At 43.2% G+C, this 22,435-nt stretch overlaps 1 protein-coding gene across 1 annotated transcript in view; it reads left to right on the forward strand.

The window, feature by feature from the left end:
• The first annotated feature begins 2,640 nt into the window (after positions 1–2,640).
• The window catches only part of LOC135506645 (tetraspanin-5-like), a 41,766-nt gene continuing 21,971 nt past the window's right edge, over positions 2,641–22,435 (forward strand). Inside the window, exons 1-3 of the mRNA XM_064925963.1 lie at positions 2,641–3,060; positions 7,881–7,931; positions 9,069–9,215. Of these exons, the coding sequence (XP_064782035.1) occupies positions 2,977–3,060; positions 7,881–7,931; positions 9,069–9,215 (282 nt within the window). The 5' untranslated portion in view covers positions 2,641–2,976. The remainder of the gene's footprint in view (positions 3,061–7,880; positions 7,932–9,068; positions 9,216–22,435) is intronic.

Raw genomic sequence — 22,435 nt, forward strand, 5'->3', positions numbered from 1 at the left:
GCTGTTTATTTTACGTTTAATTTGCTCTGTGTAAAGTTCCTATCTGATTTGGTGACACTTTTAATCTGATTACTGTGTAGGCCAAGTATTCTTGTGAGTACAGTCTAACAAGTATTGTTATTAGTCATTTTTACGCTGTACTTACAGCAGTAACCCTAAACTGTAATTACAATGCTACATTTTACTAACAGGAATAATTACACAGTAATTATAGCACGGTGAGTGTATTTGAGCTGTGTGACTAGAGATTGGGGTGTCAATTTGGTTAGATGGCCATGACAGTATGAGGGACCGGAGTAGGACTTTAGTTTGGACATTTGGGATAAGGCCCTGGGACAGGCACGTGCACAGATAGAGGCCTAACTGTGTGGGCACCTCACCCTTTGCCCTCCCAATCACCAAGTGCCCCATTGGGTGGTGGTATAGGTCGCCGTCAAGTTCGCCACCCCCCACCCCGTCCATTGGTTTCGCCTTTTGGTCTGCCCTGGATCTCGCTCGCGATTGGTTGCGCCTGTTTCCCATTCTGTCCACTGAGATTGAAAGCTCCCGGTATCCGATCATGCATGTCTTGCGATGTGTGTGTTAGGGAGGACCAGAATACCTAACCCAAGACCTCACCTAGCTATAGGTGTGTTTGTGTGAGACAAGCTACATACTTTAAATATCAACAGTACTGCCACAGCAGCATAACATTTGATTTAACACTTTATAACACTTGATTTACATCATCATCAAGATTCGGTCTGGTTGGCTGATACACGCAGCAGTGAGACTCAAAAAGAGATGAGAGGAGCGGCTGCATCAACTATCCTCTGACCTAACGCCAAAATCTCTTCAGTATGGAGTTGCAGGTGTGTCAGCAGCAACAGAGTTAGTTGACTCTAGCTAACCACAATATACTACAATATCCACACAGGCCACAAGCCAGCCAGACATATATCATGGGTTATAATATTATACTATGAAGTTAGTATTTAGAAGAATTTAAGATAAAATCATTTTTACTCATTGTGATTTATTGAGCTTGCAAATGTCCATCAACATCAATAGCCCACCCTCTTTTACCGATCTCAATAATGTCTTTAGGAGGCAACTAAGTTAGCTTGCTTACAATTTGTGATGAGTAAGTGTGTTGTTGCAATAAATATATAGGCATATTCAAAAAAAGAAAAATCACTACAGGGGCTGTTATGAATTTCTAGAAATGAATGCTTAAAATAGATATTTTTTTCAGGGAGGGGTACATTTTGAGCCCCTGCCCACTGAAACGTCTGCACAGCCCTGCCCTGGAATACTTGTCCTCAATCAGGGCATCAGTTTATAGTTTTAACAAGGGTGGCACCCTTTGAGAACAGTGTCCTCATCACAGTAGAAACCTCTTCCAAAGCCCAACTGGGTGCAACCCGGGACAGCAGAAGAATGCCAGGTGATATGGCTGCTGACTGTAATTATCAATAACATGTCTTTATTGAGCTATGGGCATTTTTTTTTAATGTAACCTTTATTTAACTTGGCAAGTCAATTAAGAATAAATTATTGTTTACACTGGGCCAATTGTGCGTCGCCCATATCCACTCACAGCTGGATATGATACAGCTCTTGCACTGAGACTCAGCGCCTTAGACTGCTGCGCCACAAGTTTGCAGCTCACCCCCATTCACACACACATCCCCTAAGAACAATTTGACAATTGTCCCGATTTCGTATTTCCTAAAATAATTAAACTAATTTAGTCCATTTTTCATCAGAAGGAGTGTAAACGCTTTTCTTTAATATGCAACTTTGCCAGGCTGCTTTTTATTTTATTTTACTAGGCACGTCAGTTAAGAACAAATTCTTATTTACAGCCTGTGAACAGTGGGTTAACTGCCTTGTTCAGAGGCAGAACGACATATTTTTACCTTGTCAGCTCTGGGATTCGATCTAGCAAACTTTCAGTTACCGGCCCCACGCTCATTATGCAACCTACCGCCTTTGCAAGTCAAAACAAACTGCTGCGCTGTGGTATAGGCATGGACATTAAAACCAGGGTATAAGGCACAGACAGAACAATGAGGCAGATATTTCACCGGATGTATAAATGTGAAGCATCCGCTTGGCGTTTCCACTCACTATCAAATGTGATGGTGAGAAGAAGCCCAGTGGCCGGCAGTGAGAGAAGATAGATTTGTAGACTTTACCCTTTGCCAAACATGTTTTATAAATAAAACGTTCAGGAGTGCTAGGGTAAAACTAGTTTTTGCGTTCTCTTACGGAAATTTGCAAATACATGCTAGAACGCGCTAAAATGATATTGCTAGCTCGTGCTTGGCTCTGCCCACCTAATTGTTCTGCCAACTATGACTCATTTGTTCCCGTTGGAAACTACAGGCTGTGGTCTATCTTTGTTAAAGGTCTATTGTCGCGTTCAAAACAACCGGGAACTCGGAAAAATATGAGGTCAAATCATGACGTCCGTGAACTTCAGGACGGAAAATCGGAGCCCTAGAAAAATAATTTCAGAGTTGGAAGACTTCAAAACTAGTTGTTTCCCAGTTCTTTTGAACGCTCGGAAGTCGTAGATTTCTAAGTTTCATGTTCCGAGTTCCCAGTTGTTTTGAACGTGGCATATATAGTCATGACATGAAAGCTCTCATTGGTAGGCAGACACATCCATCAAATAACAGCCATGTCTAGATCATGGACCAGACAGAGAGAAAGGTTTTAATCTGGTTGGGCTCATATACTGTAGGTGAAAATATATATATATATAGGATACGACATTCGATATTTGTTTTAATGCAGATAGTTTGTGACCCTACGCATTTCAAAGAGGAAGCAAGATGTTGAACGTTATTACACGCTGAACAATTGTCGGAAAATTTCTACTGGTTGAACCGTTAACTGCGGGTTTTCCGAAACGAACTGTCGAACCCAAACCAGATTGGATGTGATTTAGCCCTATTCTGGTGGGCGACATTTGTAAATACGAGCCAAATGATGTCCGGAAAGTATTTCAAGGCTCATGAAGTCAGTTGCTGTATCAAATATTTCATATTTGGATTCAATATAATATTTTGGGTAAGTAAATCTGCTATATTACGTTTTCAGTGTCTGTCATGGCTTTATAGACTAGCCTACATCATATTGAAATGCTTTTCAACCTTGGCCTGCGTTTCACATATGGGGGAAAATGGGCAAGGAATTTGTATCATTAATGGGTTTTTGCATCAACGGAAGTCTTGCATCAACGGATGCAATAAATAACATAATTGATCGAATTGAAATCTGAATGCAGTGCACATTAGGTTATTGGTCGACCATTATTAACATTGAATAGGTGCTTTATGAGGAGACCAATGGTAAATGCGGCAATGTTGAACTAAAATAGTAGAATTGTGGTTTATTTTGTTAAACGCGGGGTCCAGACCTAGATAAGCAGCTTTCCTCTTGCTGCTCGTTTTAATTCTAAGCATCCATTTGTGATTACGTCATAATGTCATTTTTTTGTCATTAAATTTGTAGGCCTACTCATGGCACTCCTTAAATGAAATGCAAACTATAGCAGCTTACATCTGATAACATGCTCCCTCTATTGTTTCTATTTTGCAACATCTTGGCATCACTGTGCATGACAATTATGTCAACATGCAGACTATTGAGAAAAATATCTACTTTATCTGATATTTAATCTTTATTTAACTAGGCAAGTCAGTTTTGAACATATTCTTATTTACAATGACCGCCTACCAAAAGGCCTCCTGCGGGGACAGGGCCTGAAATAAAACATAAATACAATTTAAATATAGGACTAAACACACATCACAACAAGATAGACCTAAGACAACAACATAGGAAGGCAGCAACACATGACAATACAGCATTGTAGCAACACAACATACAACAACATGGTAGCAGCACAAAACATGGTACAAACATTATTGGGCACAGACAACAGCACAAAGGGCAAGAAGGTTAGTAAGAGTGTCCAAGGTTAAGTCTTTGAAAGAAGAGATTGAGATAAAACTGTCCAGTTTGAGTGTTTGTTGCAGCTCGTTCCAGTCGCTAGCTGCAGCGAACTGAAAAGACCTTTGGGGACCTTTAACAGAATGTGACTGGCAGAACGGGTGTTGTATGTGGAGGATAAGGGCTGCAGTAGATATCTCAGATAATGGGGGAGTGAGGCCTAAGAGGGTTTTATAAATAAGCATCAACCAGTGGGTCTTGCGACGGGTATACGGAGATGACCAGTTTACAGAGGAGTATAGAGTGCAGTAATGTGTCCTATAAGGAGCATTGGTGGCAAATATGATGGCCAAATGGTAAAGAACATCTAGCCATTTAAGAGCACCCTTACCTATCGTTCTATAAATGATGTCTCCGTAATCTAGCATGGGTAGGATGGTCATCTGAATCAGGGTTAGTTTGGCAGCTGGGGTGAAAGAGAAGTGATTGCGATAGAGGAAACCAAGTCTAGATTTAACTTAAGCCTGCAGCTTTGATATGTGCAGAGAGAAGGACAGTGTACCGTCTAGCCAGGGGCGGCAGGGTAGCCTAGTGGTTAGAGCGTTGGACTAGTAAACAGAAGGTTGCAAGCTGACAAGGTACAAATCTGTCGTTCTGCCCCTGAACTGGCAGTTAACCCACAGTTCCTAGGCCGTCATTGAAAATAAGAATTTGTTCTTAACTGACTTGCCTAGTTAAATAAAGATAAAATAAATACTCCCAAGCTCTAAACCCTCAAGAGGTTGTAATAACACCTGTGGGACAATGGGCATTCTTCTTATTAAACCACATTACCTTTGTTTTGGAGGTGTTCAGAACAAGGTTAAGGATACAGTGTTTCCTTCTGGCCGTACATCTATCAATTGCCAGTAGGCTGTAGAATGCATGAACTGAGGCCTTGCCTCCAAATCTGTGAAAATTAATGACATTCTCCATTGAACCCTATAGCCATACTGCATACATAGGGGCCTATATGTAATTATAGCCTGGAGTAGATATACACTCACTGGTCAGTTTTTTAGGTACACCACCCCGCTCATGAAAATTGATTGCTCCTCCTAGAATGATGCAACAAAAAAACAAAACAAAAAAGTCAGCGGCAGTCTTGTGGGCGAAAACAGCATGTGGTCGAAGGAGAATTGCAAGCTAGTCCAAGCTAACAGCCGGGCCACAAACAGACAAATAACAGTTCTGCACAGTGGTGTGCAGAATTGCACCTCAGAATGCACAACTCTTCGATCCTTGTCACAGATGGGCAATTGTAGCAGATGACCACACTGGGTTCCATTCCTATCAGCTAAAAACAAGAAGAAGGGGCTCCAGTGGGCATGCAATCACCAACACTGGACAATTGAGGAGTGGAAAAACATTGCCTGGTCCTATGAATCATGGTTCCGGTTGCGTCATGCATCTGATGGCAGAGTCAGGATTTGGCCTAAGCAGCCTCAGTCCATGGACCCATCCTGGCTAGTGTCAACGGTACAGGCTAGTGGCAGTGGTGTACCATTGTCCAGCATGGACCAACATCCCTGTGGAACGTTTCTGACTTGTAGAATCCATGCCAAAGAATTCAGACTGATCTGGAGGCAAAGGGGGTACGACCCGGTACTAGATGGGTGTACCTAATAAACTGGCAGATGAGTGTAGGTAGGCTACAGCGTAACTGAAGTCTAGGTAGGTTTACTTGTTCCACGTACATGTTTGTGACATGCACAATGTCAATGATTTTGTTGAGTTTACAAATGTAATGTTAACATGTAATTACTCAAGTTGTAGCCGAAGTAGTCTACTGTCACAATACTGTATTATCATATTAATATTTATCTCTACAATCATTTTATTGTGCCTGCCTACCATGGAGGCAGGTTGCCTAGTTGGACCAGTAGCTGGAAGGTTGCTGTTTCAAGCCTCGGGCCAGGCGTAAACTGGCCAGTACTGGCAGGTACCATCAACTGCATTTGTGCATCTGAGCAAGGCATTTACACTTAAACTGCTCTCCATCCAGAAGAGCTGCTCCATGGCTGACACTGCACCTTTCAACGTGTGTATATACAGCACAGTATATGGGGGCAGGTTGAGATATACAGTATACAAATGTATGTTTCTTACACTATTGTCAATTTCATATCTATTCTATTTGAATCTATGCTAAGGAACCATTTAAAGTGTGACCCCAAATTCATGATTGCAAATTGCCTTTACTGAAGTGACAATAATAAGGAATGATAAGGAGGCATGAATTACATCTATATACAAAATAGATAGGGTATCTTTGTACATACAAATGTATTGAAGTTGTAACACATTATATAATTTTCGCCATCAATACACTCCAAAAAGACCAGAAAACAAATGCAGATATGGTGCATGCAACGTGTTTCGACTCTGTCTTCTGAAGTGAACCATTATATATCAGATTGATTGTTTGAGTCTTACAGTATAACCTGGTATATAGTCTGTGATATCTGTTGACACAGTGCTTCCCATAGTCTAGTTGCCATTGTAAGATGTTCCCGTGCTGATTCATAGGTTAGATTATACATTCAGTAGACTACTGATGGAATCCTTGTCTTATAAAACAACAAAAAATCATATTAATAATTTTGGGATAATTATTTATTTTCATATACGGTAGATCCTCACATCTTGTACAGCATAACTTGACAGGTGAAGTGAACTTCAGGTTAAATGTACACTACGGCGCTCTAAAACACAGTGAGGCAAATCTAATTGTTACGGATGGATGTGCACTATATTAATTCAAGTATATATGACTTCTGTTGTAAGGATGTAGATCCATTGATATAAAACCTATAGACAGGTTCACCGGACACAATTAAGCCTAGTCCTGGACTAAAAAGCGCTTTCTATTTGGCGATTCTGAGCCAGTTTCCTGAATGTAAGCCTCTTGGACTAATAATCATTTTCAATGGACAATCTCAATTTCAATATGGTTTTTAAGCCTGCACGAGGCTTAATCTGTATCATGGAAACTGGCACTTAGAGTGCTCTTTAGTCCAGAACTAGTCAAGGCCTAATCTAGCCTGGTCTAAGATCTGTTTGTGCTGTTTTCCCAACTCTTGTCATCGTCATATCAAAAAAGTGTCTTATATAATTTAATTGCAGAGTCATTTATTACCATCTTGAGGGCAGGGAAGAGCTACAGTCAAGTGTAAGGCTTAGGTTTGAGGTCCATGTCATACTTACAATGTTATAATTTAAGATACATGGCACACAGATTACCTGTTCTTAAATCAAAGCACTGAAAGAGCAAACTGTATCTCTGCAGAAAACTTGTGCTTCCTTTATTATGCTTTCTAATTGCTTTTAAAGATTCATCCTAGTGTAGGAGGCCCTAGTGTCGTAGGAGGCCCTAGAAAGCCTCCGACACTAGGGCCATGTACATTTCAGGGTTTGTCCTGGATACTGTGACGACTATTATGTAACATAAACAGTGGTTCAGTCCATGTGCTTTAGCACAAGATGATAACCCAGTTAATGAAATGCCTGTACAGTTTCTCCCTCATCAATAGCTTTTACGGGTATCGCATTGATGGCAATGCAGGAGGCTATTGTGCTGTAGTATTTTTGCTCACATTATTTCAGGGTTATATAATTTTGCGTATTAGTCCATTGAGTTATGGCAGTTTTAAATTCCTGGCCCCAATAAATTGAGGAATCTTCCTACATAACAGCAATAATTGGTTGATGTTAACCCCAACAATATTCAGTACAGCATGCATACCTGTGCACATTTTTCATGTCTTGATGGTTGATTAATGGTGGAATAACTTTGCTCAACCACAACTCAGTAGATAAGCCAGAGAGGATGTCTCTAGTTTTATATTAATAAGTCATATCTAAAATACTTTCTCTCTCTCTCTCATGGTTCACAGTTACTTGGAGTGGCGTTCCTTGGCATAGGGCTTTGGGCATGGAGCGAGAAGGTGAGTCCAGCTGAGATCCCTGGGTGTCCTGTATCCTCTAGATAACTAATGATCTGCTAGCTGACTGCTCAAAGAATTCGAAACACATTGCAAGTGTCTGCAGGTATAGTGCATTATGATGCAGTTATAATGCATTGTAAGACTTTTTGAGCATAATGTCTTATAATTATTTAATAATGATCCAGACTAAATACCAGCCAATTTGAGTCAATATAAGCCTGTTTATAACACATTTTAAAGGTTCATATACATGCTTATAACAAGTTATAAAGCATTATGCTTGCAGGCTTTAAGTGTTACAGAAGAGATCCTAGTGTTATTTATTATTTCTGTTCTACCAATAAAGAAGTATCATATGCCATGGTAATAGATCACAGGTTTATAAGTCTATGACGAGACTGACCCATGTTAAAGAGTATTCCACATCCACTTGCCCTGCATGCGATCATTTCTGTCAAAAAAAAGTGAAAACACTGGAGTTTTCCTGTGGGAAGCTTGACTACACAATAGCTCCTGAATGGATTGGACATTCACAGGTTCATTTGTATTTATTAGGGATAACACAATGAAAAAATGGGTTTCTCCTCTTTTGGCTCATATTTCCAAGCTGTAATGCATATATGTGTGTGCTTGTACATATCCTGGTGTGGATGTGTGCGTGCATGCATGTATATGTTTTTTTATTTTAATATTTAATGTTTATTTTATTTAACTAGGCAAGCCGGGTAAGAACAAATTATTATTTACAATGACGGCCTCCCCCGACCAAACCCAGATGACACTGGGCCAATTGTGCTCCGCCTTATGGGACTCCCAGTCACGGCTGGATGTGATTCAGCCTGGATTTGAACTAGGGACTGTAGTGACGACTCTTCAACTGAGATGCAGTGCCTTAGACCACTGTGCCACTCGGGAGCCCAAAATGCTTGTGTCTTTGTCATGAGAGTCCTAGAGTGGAATCATTTTTGTATGTCCAATAAGGTCTCCATTGCTCAAGCTCCATGTTTCAAACTCTTTAAAACAGTTGACATGATTGACTATGAATAAATAACATGACTAATTGACTCTTCATGAGTCAATTATATCTAGTGATATCTCTCTCTCTCTCTCTCTCTCTCTCTCTCGCTCTCTCTCCAGGGTGTGCTCTCCAACATCTCGTCCATCACAGACCTGGGGGGCTTTGACCCCGTTTGGCTCTTCCTGGTGGTGGGAGGAGTTATGTTTATCCTTGGCTTTGCCGGCTGCATCGGAGCACTGAGGGAGAACTCTTTCCTTCTCAAGTTTGTATGTTCCCCTTTTTAATCGAGACCATTATATTTTACATTGATATGACATAACATTGGAAGTATTTTTCCTCCCCTTATCAATACTTAACCCTACCCTACCAAGCAATTATACAGTTGAAGTCGGACGTTTACATCCACTTTGTAACGACGTTCTTCGTTTGTCGAAAGAGAGTCGGACCGATATGCAGCGTGTTGGTTACTCATGTTTTTAATGGAACAAATGACGATACACGAAATAACTTATAAATACAAAAAACAACAAACGGAACGTGAAAAAACCTATACAGCCTGTCTGGTGAACACTAACACAGAGACAGGAACAATCACCCACGAAATACAAAGTGAAACCCTGGCTACCTAAATACGGTTCCCAATCAGAGACAACGAGAATCACCTGACTCTGATTGAGAACCGCCTCAGGCAGCCAAACCTATACTAAACACACCCCTAATCAGCCACAATCCCAATAACTAAAAAACCCCACTAAGAAATACAACAAACATAAACCCATGTCACACCCTGGCCTGACCAACTAATGAACTAAAACACAAAATACTAAGACCAAGGCGTGACAGAACCCCCCCCCCCTAAGGTGCGGACTTCCGGACGCACCCCAAAACCATAGGGAGGGTCCGGGTGGGCGTCTGTCCATGGTGGCGGTTCCGGCTCGGGACGTGGACCTCACTCCATAAATGTCATAGTTCCTCCCCTTCGCGTCCTGGGATGATCCACCCTCGCCGCCGACCATGGCCTAATAGTCCTCACCCAGAACCCCACTGAACTGAGGAGCAGCTCGTGACTGAGGGGCAGCTCGGGACTGAGGAAGCTCGGGACCGAGGGGAAGCTCGGGACTGAGGGGCAGCTCGGGACTGAGGGGCAGCTCGGGACTGAGGGGCAGCTCAGCACTGAGGGGCAGCTCAGCACTGAGAGGAAGCCCAGTACTGAGAGGAAGCCCAGTACTGAGATGAAGCCCAGCCAGGCAGTTGAATCCGGCAGATCCTGGCTGACTGGCGGATCTGGAAGAGTCTGGTTGACTAGCGGATCTGGAAGAGTCTGGCTGACTGGCAGATCTGGAAGAGTGTGGTTGACGAGCAGATCTGGAAGAGTCTGGTTGACTGGCAGATCTGGAAGAGTCTGGCTGACTGGCAGATCTGGAAGAGTCTGGCAGATCTGGAAGAGTCTGGCTGACTGGCAGATCTGGAAGAGTCTGGCTGACTGGCAGATCTGGAAGAGTCTGGCTGACTGGCAGATCTGGAAGAGTCTGGCTGTCTGGCAGATCTGGAAGAGTCTGGCTGTCTGGCAGATCTGGAAGAGTCTGGCTGACTGGCAGATCTGGACGGACTGGCGGCGCTGGGCAGACTGGCGGCGCTGGGCAGACTGGCGACGCTGGGCAGACTGGCGGCGCTGGGCAGACTGGCGGCGCTGGGCAGACTGGCGACGCTGGGCAGACTGGCGACGCTGGGCAGACTGGCGACGCAGGGCAGACTGACAGCTCCTTGCAGACTGGCAGCTCCTTGCAGACTGGCAGCTCCTTGCAGACTGGCAGCTCCATGCAGACTGGCAGCTCCATGCAGACTGGCAGCTCCATGCAGACTGGCAGCTCTAGCTGCTCCATGCAGACTGGCAGCTCTAGCTGCTCCATGCAGACTGGCAGCTCTTTGCAGACTGGCAGCTCCTTGCAGACTGGCAGCTCTAGCTGCTCCATGCAGACTAGCAGCTCAGGCTGCTCCGAACAGGCAGGAGGCTCCGGCAGCGCTGGAGAGGAGAAAGGCTCCGACAGGGCAGGAGAGGCGAGGCGCACTGTAGACCTGATGCGTGGTGCTGGCACTGGTGGTATTGGGGCGAGGACACGCACAGGAAGCCTGGTGCGGGGAGCTGCTACCGGAGGGCTGGGGTGTGGAGGTGGTACTGGATAGACCGGACCGTGCAGGCGCACTGGAGCTCTTGAGCACCGAGCCTGCCCAACCTTACCTGGTTGAATACTCTCGGTTGCCCTGCCAGTGCTGCGAGGTGGAATAGCCCGCACTGGGCTATGTAGGCGAACCGGAGACACCGAGCGCAAGGCTGGTGCCATGTAAGCCGGCCCAAGGAGACGCACTGGGGACCAGATGCGTAGAGCCGGCTTCATGGCATTTGGCTCGACACTCAAGCTAGCCCGGCCGATACGCGGAGCTGAAATATACCGCACCGGGCTATGCACCCACACTGGGGACACCGTGCGCACCACTGCATAACACGGTGCCTGCCCAGTCTCTCTAGCCCCCCGGTAAGCACAGGGAGTTTGCGCAGGTCTCCTACCTAGCGTAGCCATACTCCCTGATAGCCCCCCCCCAATAAATTTTTGGGGCTGATTCCCGGGCTTCCATCCACGTCGCCGTGCTGCCTCCTCATACCAGCGCCTCTCCGCTTTAGCCGCCTCTAGTTCCTCCTTGGGGCGGCGATATTCACCAGGCTGAGCCCAGGGTCCTTTTCCGTCCAGTTCTTCCTCCCATGTCCAATTCTCCAAGTGGTGTAGCCTCTCCCACTGAAGCTGCCTGTTAACACGCTGCTCGGTCCGTGTGTGGTGGGTGATTCTGTAACGACGTTCTTTGTTTGTCGAAAGAGAGTCGGACCGAAATGCAGCGTGTTGGTTACTCATGTTTTTAATGGAACAAATGACGATACACGAAATAACTTATAAATACAAAAAACAACAAACGGAACGTGAAAAAACCTATACAGCCTGTCTGGTGAACACTAACACAGAGACAGGAACAATCACCCACGAAATACAAAGTGAAACCCTGGCTACCTAAATACGGTTCCCAATCAGAGACAACGAGAATCACCTGACTCTGATTGAGAACCGCCTCAGGCAGCCAAACCTATACTAAACACACCCCTAATCAGCCACAATCCCAATAACTAAAAAACCCCACTAAGAAATACAACAAACATAAACCCATGTCACACCCTGGCCTGACCAACTAATTAACTAAAACACAAAATACTAAGACCAAGGCGTGACACACTTAGGTTAGAGTCATTAAAACTAGTTTTTCAACCACTCCACAAATTTATTGTTAACAAACTATAGTTTTGGCAAGTCGGTAAAGACATCTACTTTGTGCATGACACAAGTAATTTTTCCAACAATTGTTTACAGACAGATTATTTCACTTATAATTCACTGTATCACAATTCCAGTTGGTTAGAAGTTTACATACACTAATTTGACTTTTAACCTGTTTAGGACTGGGGTTCTGCCTCCCAACAGCCAGTGAAAGTGCAGGGCGCCAAATTTAAAACAACAGAAATCTCATAATTAAAATTCCTCAAGCATACAAGTATTTTACACCATTTTAAAGATAAAATTCTCGTTAATCCAGCCACAGTGTCTGATTTCAAAAAGGATTTACAGCGAAAGCACCACAAATGATTGTTAGGTCACCACCGAGTCACAGAAAAACACAGCCATTTTTTCCAGCCAAAGAGAGGAATCACAAAAAGTAGAAATAGAGATAAAATGAATCATTAACCTTTGATGATCTTCAGCAGATGACACTCATAGGACTTCATGTTACACACTACATGTATGTTTTGTTTGATAAAGTTCATATTTATATAAAAGAATCTGAGTTTACATTGCTGCAATACGTTCAGTAGTTCTAAAATATGTGGTGATATTGCAGAGAGCCACATCATTTTACAGAAGTACTCAAAATAAACGTTGATAAAGATATGACTATTATACATGGAACTTTTGATAAATCCTGTTAGAGATAGAGGGCAGTAATTTCCCCTTTGGATGAATTGCGTGCCCATAGTGAACTGCATAAAAATCTGTCCTAAATTGCTAATATATGCATATTACAATTATTATTGGATAGAAAACAATCTGAAGCTTCTAAAACTGTTTGAATTATGTCTGTGAGTATAACAGAACTCACAGGGCAGGCAATCTTGCAAACTAGTTTTGGAATCCTGAAAGTTGGGGCAACTTTGATGTCATAGCCCCCTCCCTTCCCAACCAGTTATGGATCTGGAAACACTGTCTATGTCTTCCACTAGATGTCCTTATTCAGTAGAGCGTTTAATTGTGCAAATGCTGTGAACTTTGACCCAATGAGGTGTAAAACTGTGGGTGTCGCAATGATTTTCATGTGCGTGAGGCGCGCTTTGGACAAAGAGCTTCCTTTTGTTCCAGCCAGCCCTAGATGAACTAGGATTATCCGGTTGGAATGCCATTCGTTTTGTACGTGTATAACATCCTAAAGCTTGATTCTGCACTTAGTTTGACCAGTTTCGTCGACCTATAATATGTAATTTGGAAGTTTTGATGAGCAATTATTCTGGACCAGAAGTCATTTTTTTGGGCATTTGAGCTGAAAGTGGTAGCATATGCTACTACATGGACACTATAATTGAACATGATGAAACAAAACGATATGTATTGGGTAAGTATGACTCCTTCCACTACTTTCTGATCGAAGACCATCTAAGGTATGGGAATATTTATGTTGTAATTTTGTATTTCTGTTGACTCCAACATAGGGGAGAAATATTGTTACGTCTGAGCGCCGTCTCAGATTATTGCATAGTAAACTAATTCCGTAACGTTAAAAAAAGAAATGTGACACAGCGGTTGCATTAAGAATCAGTGTATCTTTCTAACTATATGTAGAACATGTATCTTTAGTCAAAGTTTATGATGAGTATTTCTGTTATCTGGCGTAGCTTTCTATAATTTCTCCGGACATTTTTGAACATTTTCTGAACATGGCGTCAATGTAAACCGAGATTTATGGATATATAATGCATATTATCGAACAAAACATAAATGTACCGTGTAACATGTCATATTACTGTCATCTGATGAAGATTTTCAAAAGGTTAGTGAATGATTTTTCTTTTAATCCTACGTTTGTGATTGCATCTTTTGTTCGACAAAATGGCTGCATATCGTCTGTGTCTTTGTGGTGGTTTGACATAAATATGTGCTGTGTTTTCGCCGTAAAACATTTTAGAAATCTGACACGCTGGGTAGTTGAACAAGGTGTTTATCTTTCATTTGAGCTATTGGACTTGTTAATGTGTGGAGGTTAAATATTTCTAAGAATATTTTTGCATTCCCTGCGCCACCGTTTGAGTTGAACCTGTAGAGGACCCATTGTGTCAACAGGAAACACAGCCATTTTTTTCCAGCCAAAGAGAGGAGTCACAAAAAGCAGAAATAGAGATAAAATTAATCACTAACCTTTGATGATCTTCAGCAGATGACACTCATAGGACTTCATGTTACACAATACATGTATGTTTTGTTTGATAAAGTTCATATTTATATAAAAAAAATCTGAGTTTACATTGGTGCAATACGTTCAGTAGTTCTAAAATATGTGGTGATATTGCAGAGAGCCACATCAATTTACAGAAGTACTCAAAATAAATATTGATAAAGATACGACTATTATACATGGAACTTTCGATAAACTTCTCCTTAATGCAACCATTACTCAGAAATAGCATTTTAAATATTCACTTACCTTTGATGATCTTCATCAGAATGCACTCCCAGGAACCCCAGTTCCACCATAAATGTTTGATTTGTTCGATAATGTCCATCGGTTATGTCCAAATATCTTCTTTTGTTCGGGCGTTTGGTAAACAAATCCAAAAGCGCGTTCAGGTCTGGCCATTACAGCCCGTAGAAACATGCCAAACTAAGTATGGAATAAATCAAATAAAATGAAAATAATGCGTCTGCTCTCAAGCTTCGCCTTTTCTTAACAACACTGTCATCTCAGATTTTCAAAATATGCTTTTGAACCATAGAAATTGACTAATTTGTGTAAGAGTATGCAAAGCTAGCTTAGCATTTTGAGTAGCATTTAGCACGCAACATTTTTACAAAAACCAGATAACCAAATAAATAAAATCATTTACCTTTGAAGAGCTTCTGATGTTTTCAATGAGGAGACTCTCAGTTACATACCAAATGTGCAGTTTTTCCTGAAAGCGTCTGTGTGTAGGAGAAATCGTTCCGTTTTGTACATCGCATCTGGCTACCGAAACGAACCGAAAATTCAGTCACCTACAACGTCAAACTTTTTCCGAATTAACCCCATAATATCGACCGAAACATGGCAAATGTTGTTTGGAATCAATCCTCAAGGTGTTTTTTCACATATCTCTTCATTGATATATCGTTCGTGGAAGCTTTCATTCTTCTCTAAATTCCATGGAAAAATACTTGCAGCTGACTTTTGCGCACCAATTTCGGCGCAGGACACCGGGCGGACACCTGGTAAATGTGGTCTCTTATGGTCAATCTTCCAATGATATGCCTACAAATACGTCACAATGCTGCAGACACCTTGGGGAAACGAGAGAAAGGGCAGACTTACTCCTCTCGCATTCACAGCCATATAAGGAGACAATGGAAAACAGAGCCTCAAAAATCCTGCTCATTTCCTGGATGCCGTCTCATCTTGGTTTTGCCTGAAGCTCACGTTCTAGGGCACGCACAGAAAATATCTTGGTAGTTCTGGACACGTCAGAGTGTTTTCTTTCGAAAGCTATCAATTATATGCATAGTCGAGCATCTTTTTGTGACAAAATATCTTGTTTAAAACGGGAACGTTTTTCATCCAAAAATGAAATAACGCCCCCATAGCATCAAGAGGTTAATGTTCCAACCGGACAATTCCTTTGTCTGTACAAATGAAGTGGAACGTAGCTACCTTTCACGTGAGCGCGCCAGACCGAGGCTGTGGAACTCTGCCAGACCACTCACTCAAAGAGGCCTTATGAGCCCCTCCTTTATAGTAGAATCCTCAAAACAGTTTCTAAATACTGTTGACATCTAGTGGAAGCCTTGGAAGTGAAACATAACTAATATCACCCTGTATCTTCAATGGGGGCTGAGTTGTAAAACTATAAACCTCAGATTTCCCACTTCCTGGTTGGATTTTTTCTCAGCTTTTTGCCTGCCATATGAGTTATGTTATACTCACAGACATCATTCAAACAGTTTTAGAAACTTCAGAGTTTTCTATCCAATACGAATAAAAATATGCATATATTAGTATCTGGGACAGAGTAGGAGGCAGTTCACTTTGTACACGCTATTCATCCAAAAGTGAAAATGCTGCCCCCTATCCCAAAAAGGTTGAACAGCTTGGAAAATTCCAGAAAATTATGTCATGGCTTTAGAAGCTTCTGATAGGCCAATTGACATCATTTGAGTCAATTGGAGGTGTACCTGTGGATTTATTCCAAGGCCTACCTTCAAACTCAGTGCCTCTTTGCTTGACATAATGGGAAAATCAAAAGAAACCAGCTAAGACCTTAGCACCTCAACCTCCTCTCGTCAGCTGGGGCGGCAGTGTAGCCTAGTGGTTAGAGCATTGGACTAGGCCGTCATTGAAAATAAGAATTTGTTCTTAACTGACTTGCCTAGTAAAATAAAGGTAAAAAAATAAAATAAATTGCAGACCTCCACTAGTCTGGTTCATCCTTGGGAGCAATTTCCAAAAGCCTGAAAGTACCACGTTCATCTGTACAAACAAGAGTACACAAGTATAAACACCATGGGACCATGCAGCCGTCATACTGCTCAGGAAGAAGACGCATTCTGTCTCCTAGAGATGAACGTACCTTAGTGCAAAAAGTGCAAATCAATCCCAGAACAACAGCAAAGGACGATGTGAAGATACTGGAGGAAACCAGTACAAAAGTATCTTTATCCACAGTAAAACGAGTCCTATATCGACATGACCTTAAAGGCCGCTCAGCAAGGAAGAAATCACTGCTCCAAAACCGCTTTCAAAAAATCCAGACTACAATTTGCAACTGCACATGGGGACGAAGATCATACTTTTTGGAGAAATGTCCTCCAGTCTGATTAACCAAAAATATAACCTTTTGGCCATATTGGCCATTGTTATGTTTGGAGGAAAAAGGGGGAGGCTTAAAAGCCGAAAAACACCTTTCCAACCGTGAAGCACAGGGGTGGCAGCATCATGTTGTGGGGGTGCTTTGCTGCAGGTGTCACGCCCTGGTCGAAGTATATTGTGTTTGTTTGCATTTATTTGGTCAGGCCAGGGTGTGACATGGGTTTTTTGTGGTGTGTTTTGTCTTGGGGGTGTCTAGCATAGTCTATGGCTGCCTGAGGCGGTTCTCAATCAGAGGCAAGTGATTATCGTTGTCTCTGATTGGGAACCATATTTAGGCAGCCATATTCTTTGAGTGTTTCGTGGGTGATTGTTCCTGTCTCTGTGTTTATGTTTCACCAGACAGGCTGTATAGGTTTTCACGTTCCGTTTGTTGTTTTTGTATAGTTAGTTATTTCATGTCAAGTTCCTTTTTTCATTAAAGAACATGAATAACCACCACGCTACATTTTGGTCCACTTCTCCTTCACCAGACGAGAACCGTTACAGAATCACCCACCACAACGGGACCAAGCGGCGTGGTAACAGGCAACAGCAACAGCAGGAGAAACATAATAAGGATTTCTGGACTTGGGAGGAAATCCTAAACGGAGAAGGACCCTGGGCTCAGCCTGGAGAATATCGCCGCCCCAAAGAAGAACTGGAGGCGAGGAAAACGGAGAGGCACCGGTATGAGGAGGCAGCACGGCGACTTGGAAGGAAGCCCGAGAGTCAGCCCCAAAAATGTATTGGGGGGGGGGGGCTCAGGGAGAGTGTGGCAGAGTCAGGAGTCAGACCTGAGCCAACTCTTCCTGTTTATCGTGAGGAGCCAAGGAGGAAACCAGAACCAGAGCCGGTGTTGGAGGTGAGCGAAACAGAGACTGTGAAGGAGTTAATGGGGAAATTGGAGGAGAGAGAAATGAGGAAGTTGCTGTGTTGGTGCTTTTTGCATGGAATTCGCCCGACGGAGCGTGTCGGGGATTTGATGGCACCTGGGTCAGCGCTCCATACTCGTCCTGAGGTGCGTGTTAGTCGGCTGGTGAAGTTGGTGCCAGCCTCAGGCACCAGGCCTCCTGTGCACATCCCTAGCCTTGCACGTCCTGTGCCAGCCCTGCTCTCAAGATCTCCAGTACGCCTTCACGGTCTAGCCCATCCTGTGCCACCTCCACACACCAGCCCTCCGGTGGCAGCTCCCCGCACCAGGCTTCCTGTGCGTGTCCTCGGCCCAGTACCACCAGTGCCAGCACCACGCATCAGGCCTACAGTGCGCCTCGCCTCTCCAGCGCTGCCCAAGCCTTCCTCCTCTCCTGCGCTGCCGGAGTCTCCCACTTGTTCAGCGCTGCCCAAGCCTTCCTCCTCTCCTGCGCTGCCGGAGTCTCCCGCCTGTTCAGCGCTGCCCGAGCCTTCCTCCTCTCCTGCGCTGCCGGAGTCTCCCGCCTGTTCAGCGCTGCCGGAGCCTTTCTCCTCTCCTGCGCTGCCGGAGTCTCCCGCCTGTTCAGCGCAGCCAGAGCCTTCCTCCTCTACAGCGCTGCCAGAGTCTCCCGCCTGTTCAGCGCAGCCAGAGCCTTCCTCCTCTCCTGCGCTGCTGGAGTCTCCCGCCTGTTTAGCGCTGCCAGAGCCTTCCGCCTCTACAGCGCTGCCGGAGTCTCCTGCCTGTTTAGCGCAGCCAGATCTGCCAGACTGCATGGAGCAGCCAGAGCTGCCAGTCTGCATGGAGCAGCCAGAGCTGTCAGTCTTCATGGAACAGCTGGAGCTGCCAGTCTGCATGGAGCAGCCAGAGCTGTCAGTCTGCATGGAACAGCCAGAGCTGCCAGTCTGCAAGGAGCTGCCAGTCTGCATGGAGCAGCCAGAGCTGTCAGTCTGCATGGAGCAGCCAGAGCTGTCAGTCTGCATGGAGCAGCCAGAGCTGTCAGTCTTCATGGAACAGCCAGAGCTGCCAGTCTGCAAGGAGCTGCCAGTCTGCATGGAGCAGCCAGAGCTGCCAGTCTGCAAGAAGCCGCCAGAGCTGCCAGTCTTCATGGAGCAGCCAGAGCCGCCAATCAGCATGGAGCAGCCAGAGCCGTCACTCTTCCAGATCCGCCAGTCAGCCAGACTCTTCCAGATCCGCCAGTCAGCCAGACTCTTCCAGATCCGCCAGTCAGCCAGACTCTTCCAGATCCGCCAGTCAGCCAGACTCTTCCAGATCTGCCAGTCAGCCAGACTCTTCCAGATCCGCCAGTCAGCCAGGATCTGCCAGAACCGCCAGCCAGCCAGGATCTGCTGGATCCAACTACCTGCCTGAGCTTCCTCTCAGTGCTTGGCTTCCTCGCAGTGCTGAGCTTCCCCTCAGTCCCGAGCTTTTCATTAAAGAACATGAATAACCACCACGCTGCATTTTGGTCCGCTTCTCCTTCACCAGACGAGAACCGTTACAGCAGGAGGGACTGGTGCACTTCACAAAATAGATGGCATCATGAGTGGGGGAAATTATGTGGATTTTTTTGAGGCAACATCTCAAGACATCGGTCAGGAAGTTAAAGCTTGGTCACAAATGGGTCTTCCAAATGGACAATGACCCCAAGCATACTTCCAAAGTTGCTGCAAAATGGCTTAAGGACAACAAAGTCAAGGTATTGGAGTGGCCATCACAAAGCCCTGACCTCAATCCCATAGAAAATGTGTGAGCAGAACTGAAAAAGTGTGTTCGAGCAAGGAAGCTTACAAACCTGACTCAGTTACACCAGCTCTGTCAGGAGGAATGGGCCAAAAAATTCAACCAATTTATTGTGCGAAGCTACTTATTGTGCGAAGGCTACCCGATAGGTTTGACCCAAGTTAAATTATTTAATGGCAATGCTACCAAATACTAATTGAGTGTATGTAAACTGCTGACCCACTGGGAATGTGATGAAAGAAATAAAAGCTGAAATAAATCATTCTCTCTACTATTATTCTGATATTTTACATTCTTAAAATAAAGTGGTGATCCTAACGGACCTAAGACAGGGAATTTTTACTTGGATTAAATGTCAGGAATTGTGAAAACTGAGTTTAAATGTATTTAGCTTAGGTGGATGTAAACTTCCAACTTCAACTGAGGTCCACTACAATGTGTGTACTAAACCAGAGCACACAGCTTTACGGAGCAGGTGTGTGTTTTTGTTTTGTTTGGACTGGTGAATTATTGCTCTCAATTATGTCTTTAATTATGTATTTTATTACAATGTGATGTCTTTTATGAAGTCATGGCTAGGTCAGTTTGTTTAAGGACATTTAAAAAAAATATTTTTAACAACCAGAAAAGGATGTCTTTATCAGGTCGTAATATGGTTGAACAGATATCAACCAAAATCTTTACAATGACTTCTTGATGTCGTCACGAAAGAGACCTTGGGTAACAGAGACCATTTGGTTGTAATCTGGTTATATCATGACATCTCAACCAGAAAACCAGTTTGGGATTGGTGGGCCTTTGATATAAATATGGTACACTCTTAGAAAAAAGGTGCTATCTAGAACCTTAAAGGGTTATTTCAGCTGTCCCCATAGGAGAACCCTTTGAAGAACCTTTTTGGTTCTAGGTAGAACCCTTTCCACAGAGGGTTTTACATGGAACTCAAAAGGCTTCCACCTGAAACCGAAAAGCATTAACCTATGGGGACAGCCGAAGAACCCTTTCAGAATCCTTTTTCTCCAGGAGTGTAGATGAAAGGGAGGTTTATGACGAAAAGCTTTATATTGAGAGTCTTATAAACCAAGGCAACATCTTAGAAAATGTCAATGCAATGTTGAATAGATTGGCAATGAATTGTTAGAGGTCCAGAATAGATTAATTCTCTCTCTGATGGCTTGGTTACACCCCCGGGTTCTCTTGAACTGGGTGATGGAAGGGGTAGCTGATAGTAAAAAGCTTAAAAACAACAACAGTGATTACTAATGTGTTTGCATAATATATTTGGTTGGCAGTGTTGATTAGCTCAGTTTTTTTTAAGTTCAGTTGCTTTATCTACAAATATGTAGCATTTGTTCATGTTTCATATACTGTGATATGCTTCTATCCAGTGGGGAAAAGATGGAATGCGAAAACATAATGGCATCATATCCTGGCTGTAAACTGGTTTGCTGGTTGTAGAGATCACATAATTCTTTCATGATGTCATAACCAAGTGTCGTGTCTGGACTATCATTAAATTTAATCAAATAAATTCTATAAGTGTAATTATTATTACGCGATTAACCTCTTGCGACAAGCAAACCCGTATCCGGGAGTGTAATCATAGTGTCAAATGCATTAGCATAACGCAATGGACATAAATACCCCTAGAAACTTTTCATATTCATGAAAATCGCAAATGCAATAAATATATTCAAACACAAGCTTAGCCTTTTGTTAACAACACTGTCATCTCAGATTTTCAAAATATGCGTTACAGCCAACGCTAGACAAGCATTTGTGTAAGTTTATCATGGCATAATGCTATGCTAGGCTCTGCTGGCAGCAGGCAACATTTTCACGAAAATAAGAAAAGCAACCAAATTAAATCATTTACCTTTGAAGAACTTCGGATGCTTTCACTCAGGAGACCTCCAGTTAGATAGCAAATGTTCCTTTTTTCCAAAAATATTATTTTTGTAGGCGAAAAAGCTCCCGTTTCTTCACCATGCTTGCCTGAGAAATCGACCGAAAACGTGGAAAACGTAAGCTCATTCGTAGCTCATTCACAGCCATATAAGGAGTCATTGGCATGAGGCGGTTTCAAAAAAATCCAAGAGGTTAAACTAATCATGTAAAATTAACTAGGAAGTTGGGGCACCACAGTATTTTTTTTAATAGAGTATTTCCTGAATTGACTCTTCAGATATTTTCATATCTTATCGAGTACAGTCATATATTAATGTTTATAACTCTTTACCTTTCGTTAGTCTCATTCCAAACGTTGTAAAATTCTTGGTTATTTTCATGAACTCATGAACTATAAATGATGAATCAGCTATATACAAATTGGCTTAATTTCTTTACTAACTAACTTAGTCAATCACAGAAATACATAACAAACAAACAGTAGATATTGGTTGCTAACACAATGCATTGATAACATGATAGAAAAGTCCCTAGTGAGCTAAGCCGATATGACGGCTTGGGAGACAAAAGAAAAGGGGTGGGGACTGAGAAAGAGTGGGAGAACAGAATGGATAACTACACTCATAGGAATTGCTAATACTTTACATGAATGACCGCTCATTCTAAAATAAATTGCAATTTACATATTTACGAGTTTTGCTGTCTTTCTTTGTGGTCGCCGGTCCATCTGCTGGAGAGAGTTAACAT

This window comes from Oncorhynchus masou, chromosome 20 (genome assembly GCF_036934945.1).
Source record: "Oncorhynchus masou masou isolate Uvic2021 chromosome 20, UVic_Omas_1.1, whole genome shotgun sequence".
NCBI lineage: Eukaryota > Metazoa > Chordata > Actinopteri > Salmoniformes > Salmonidae > Oncorhynchus > Oncorhynchus masou.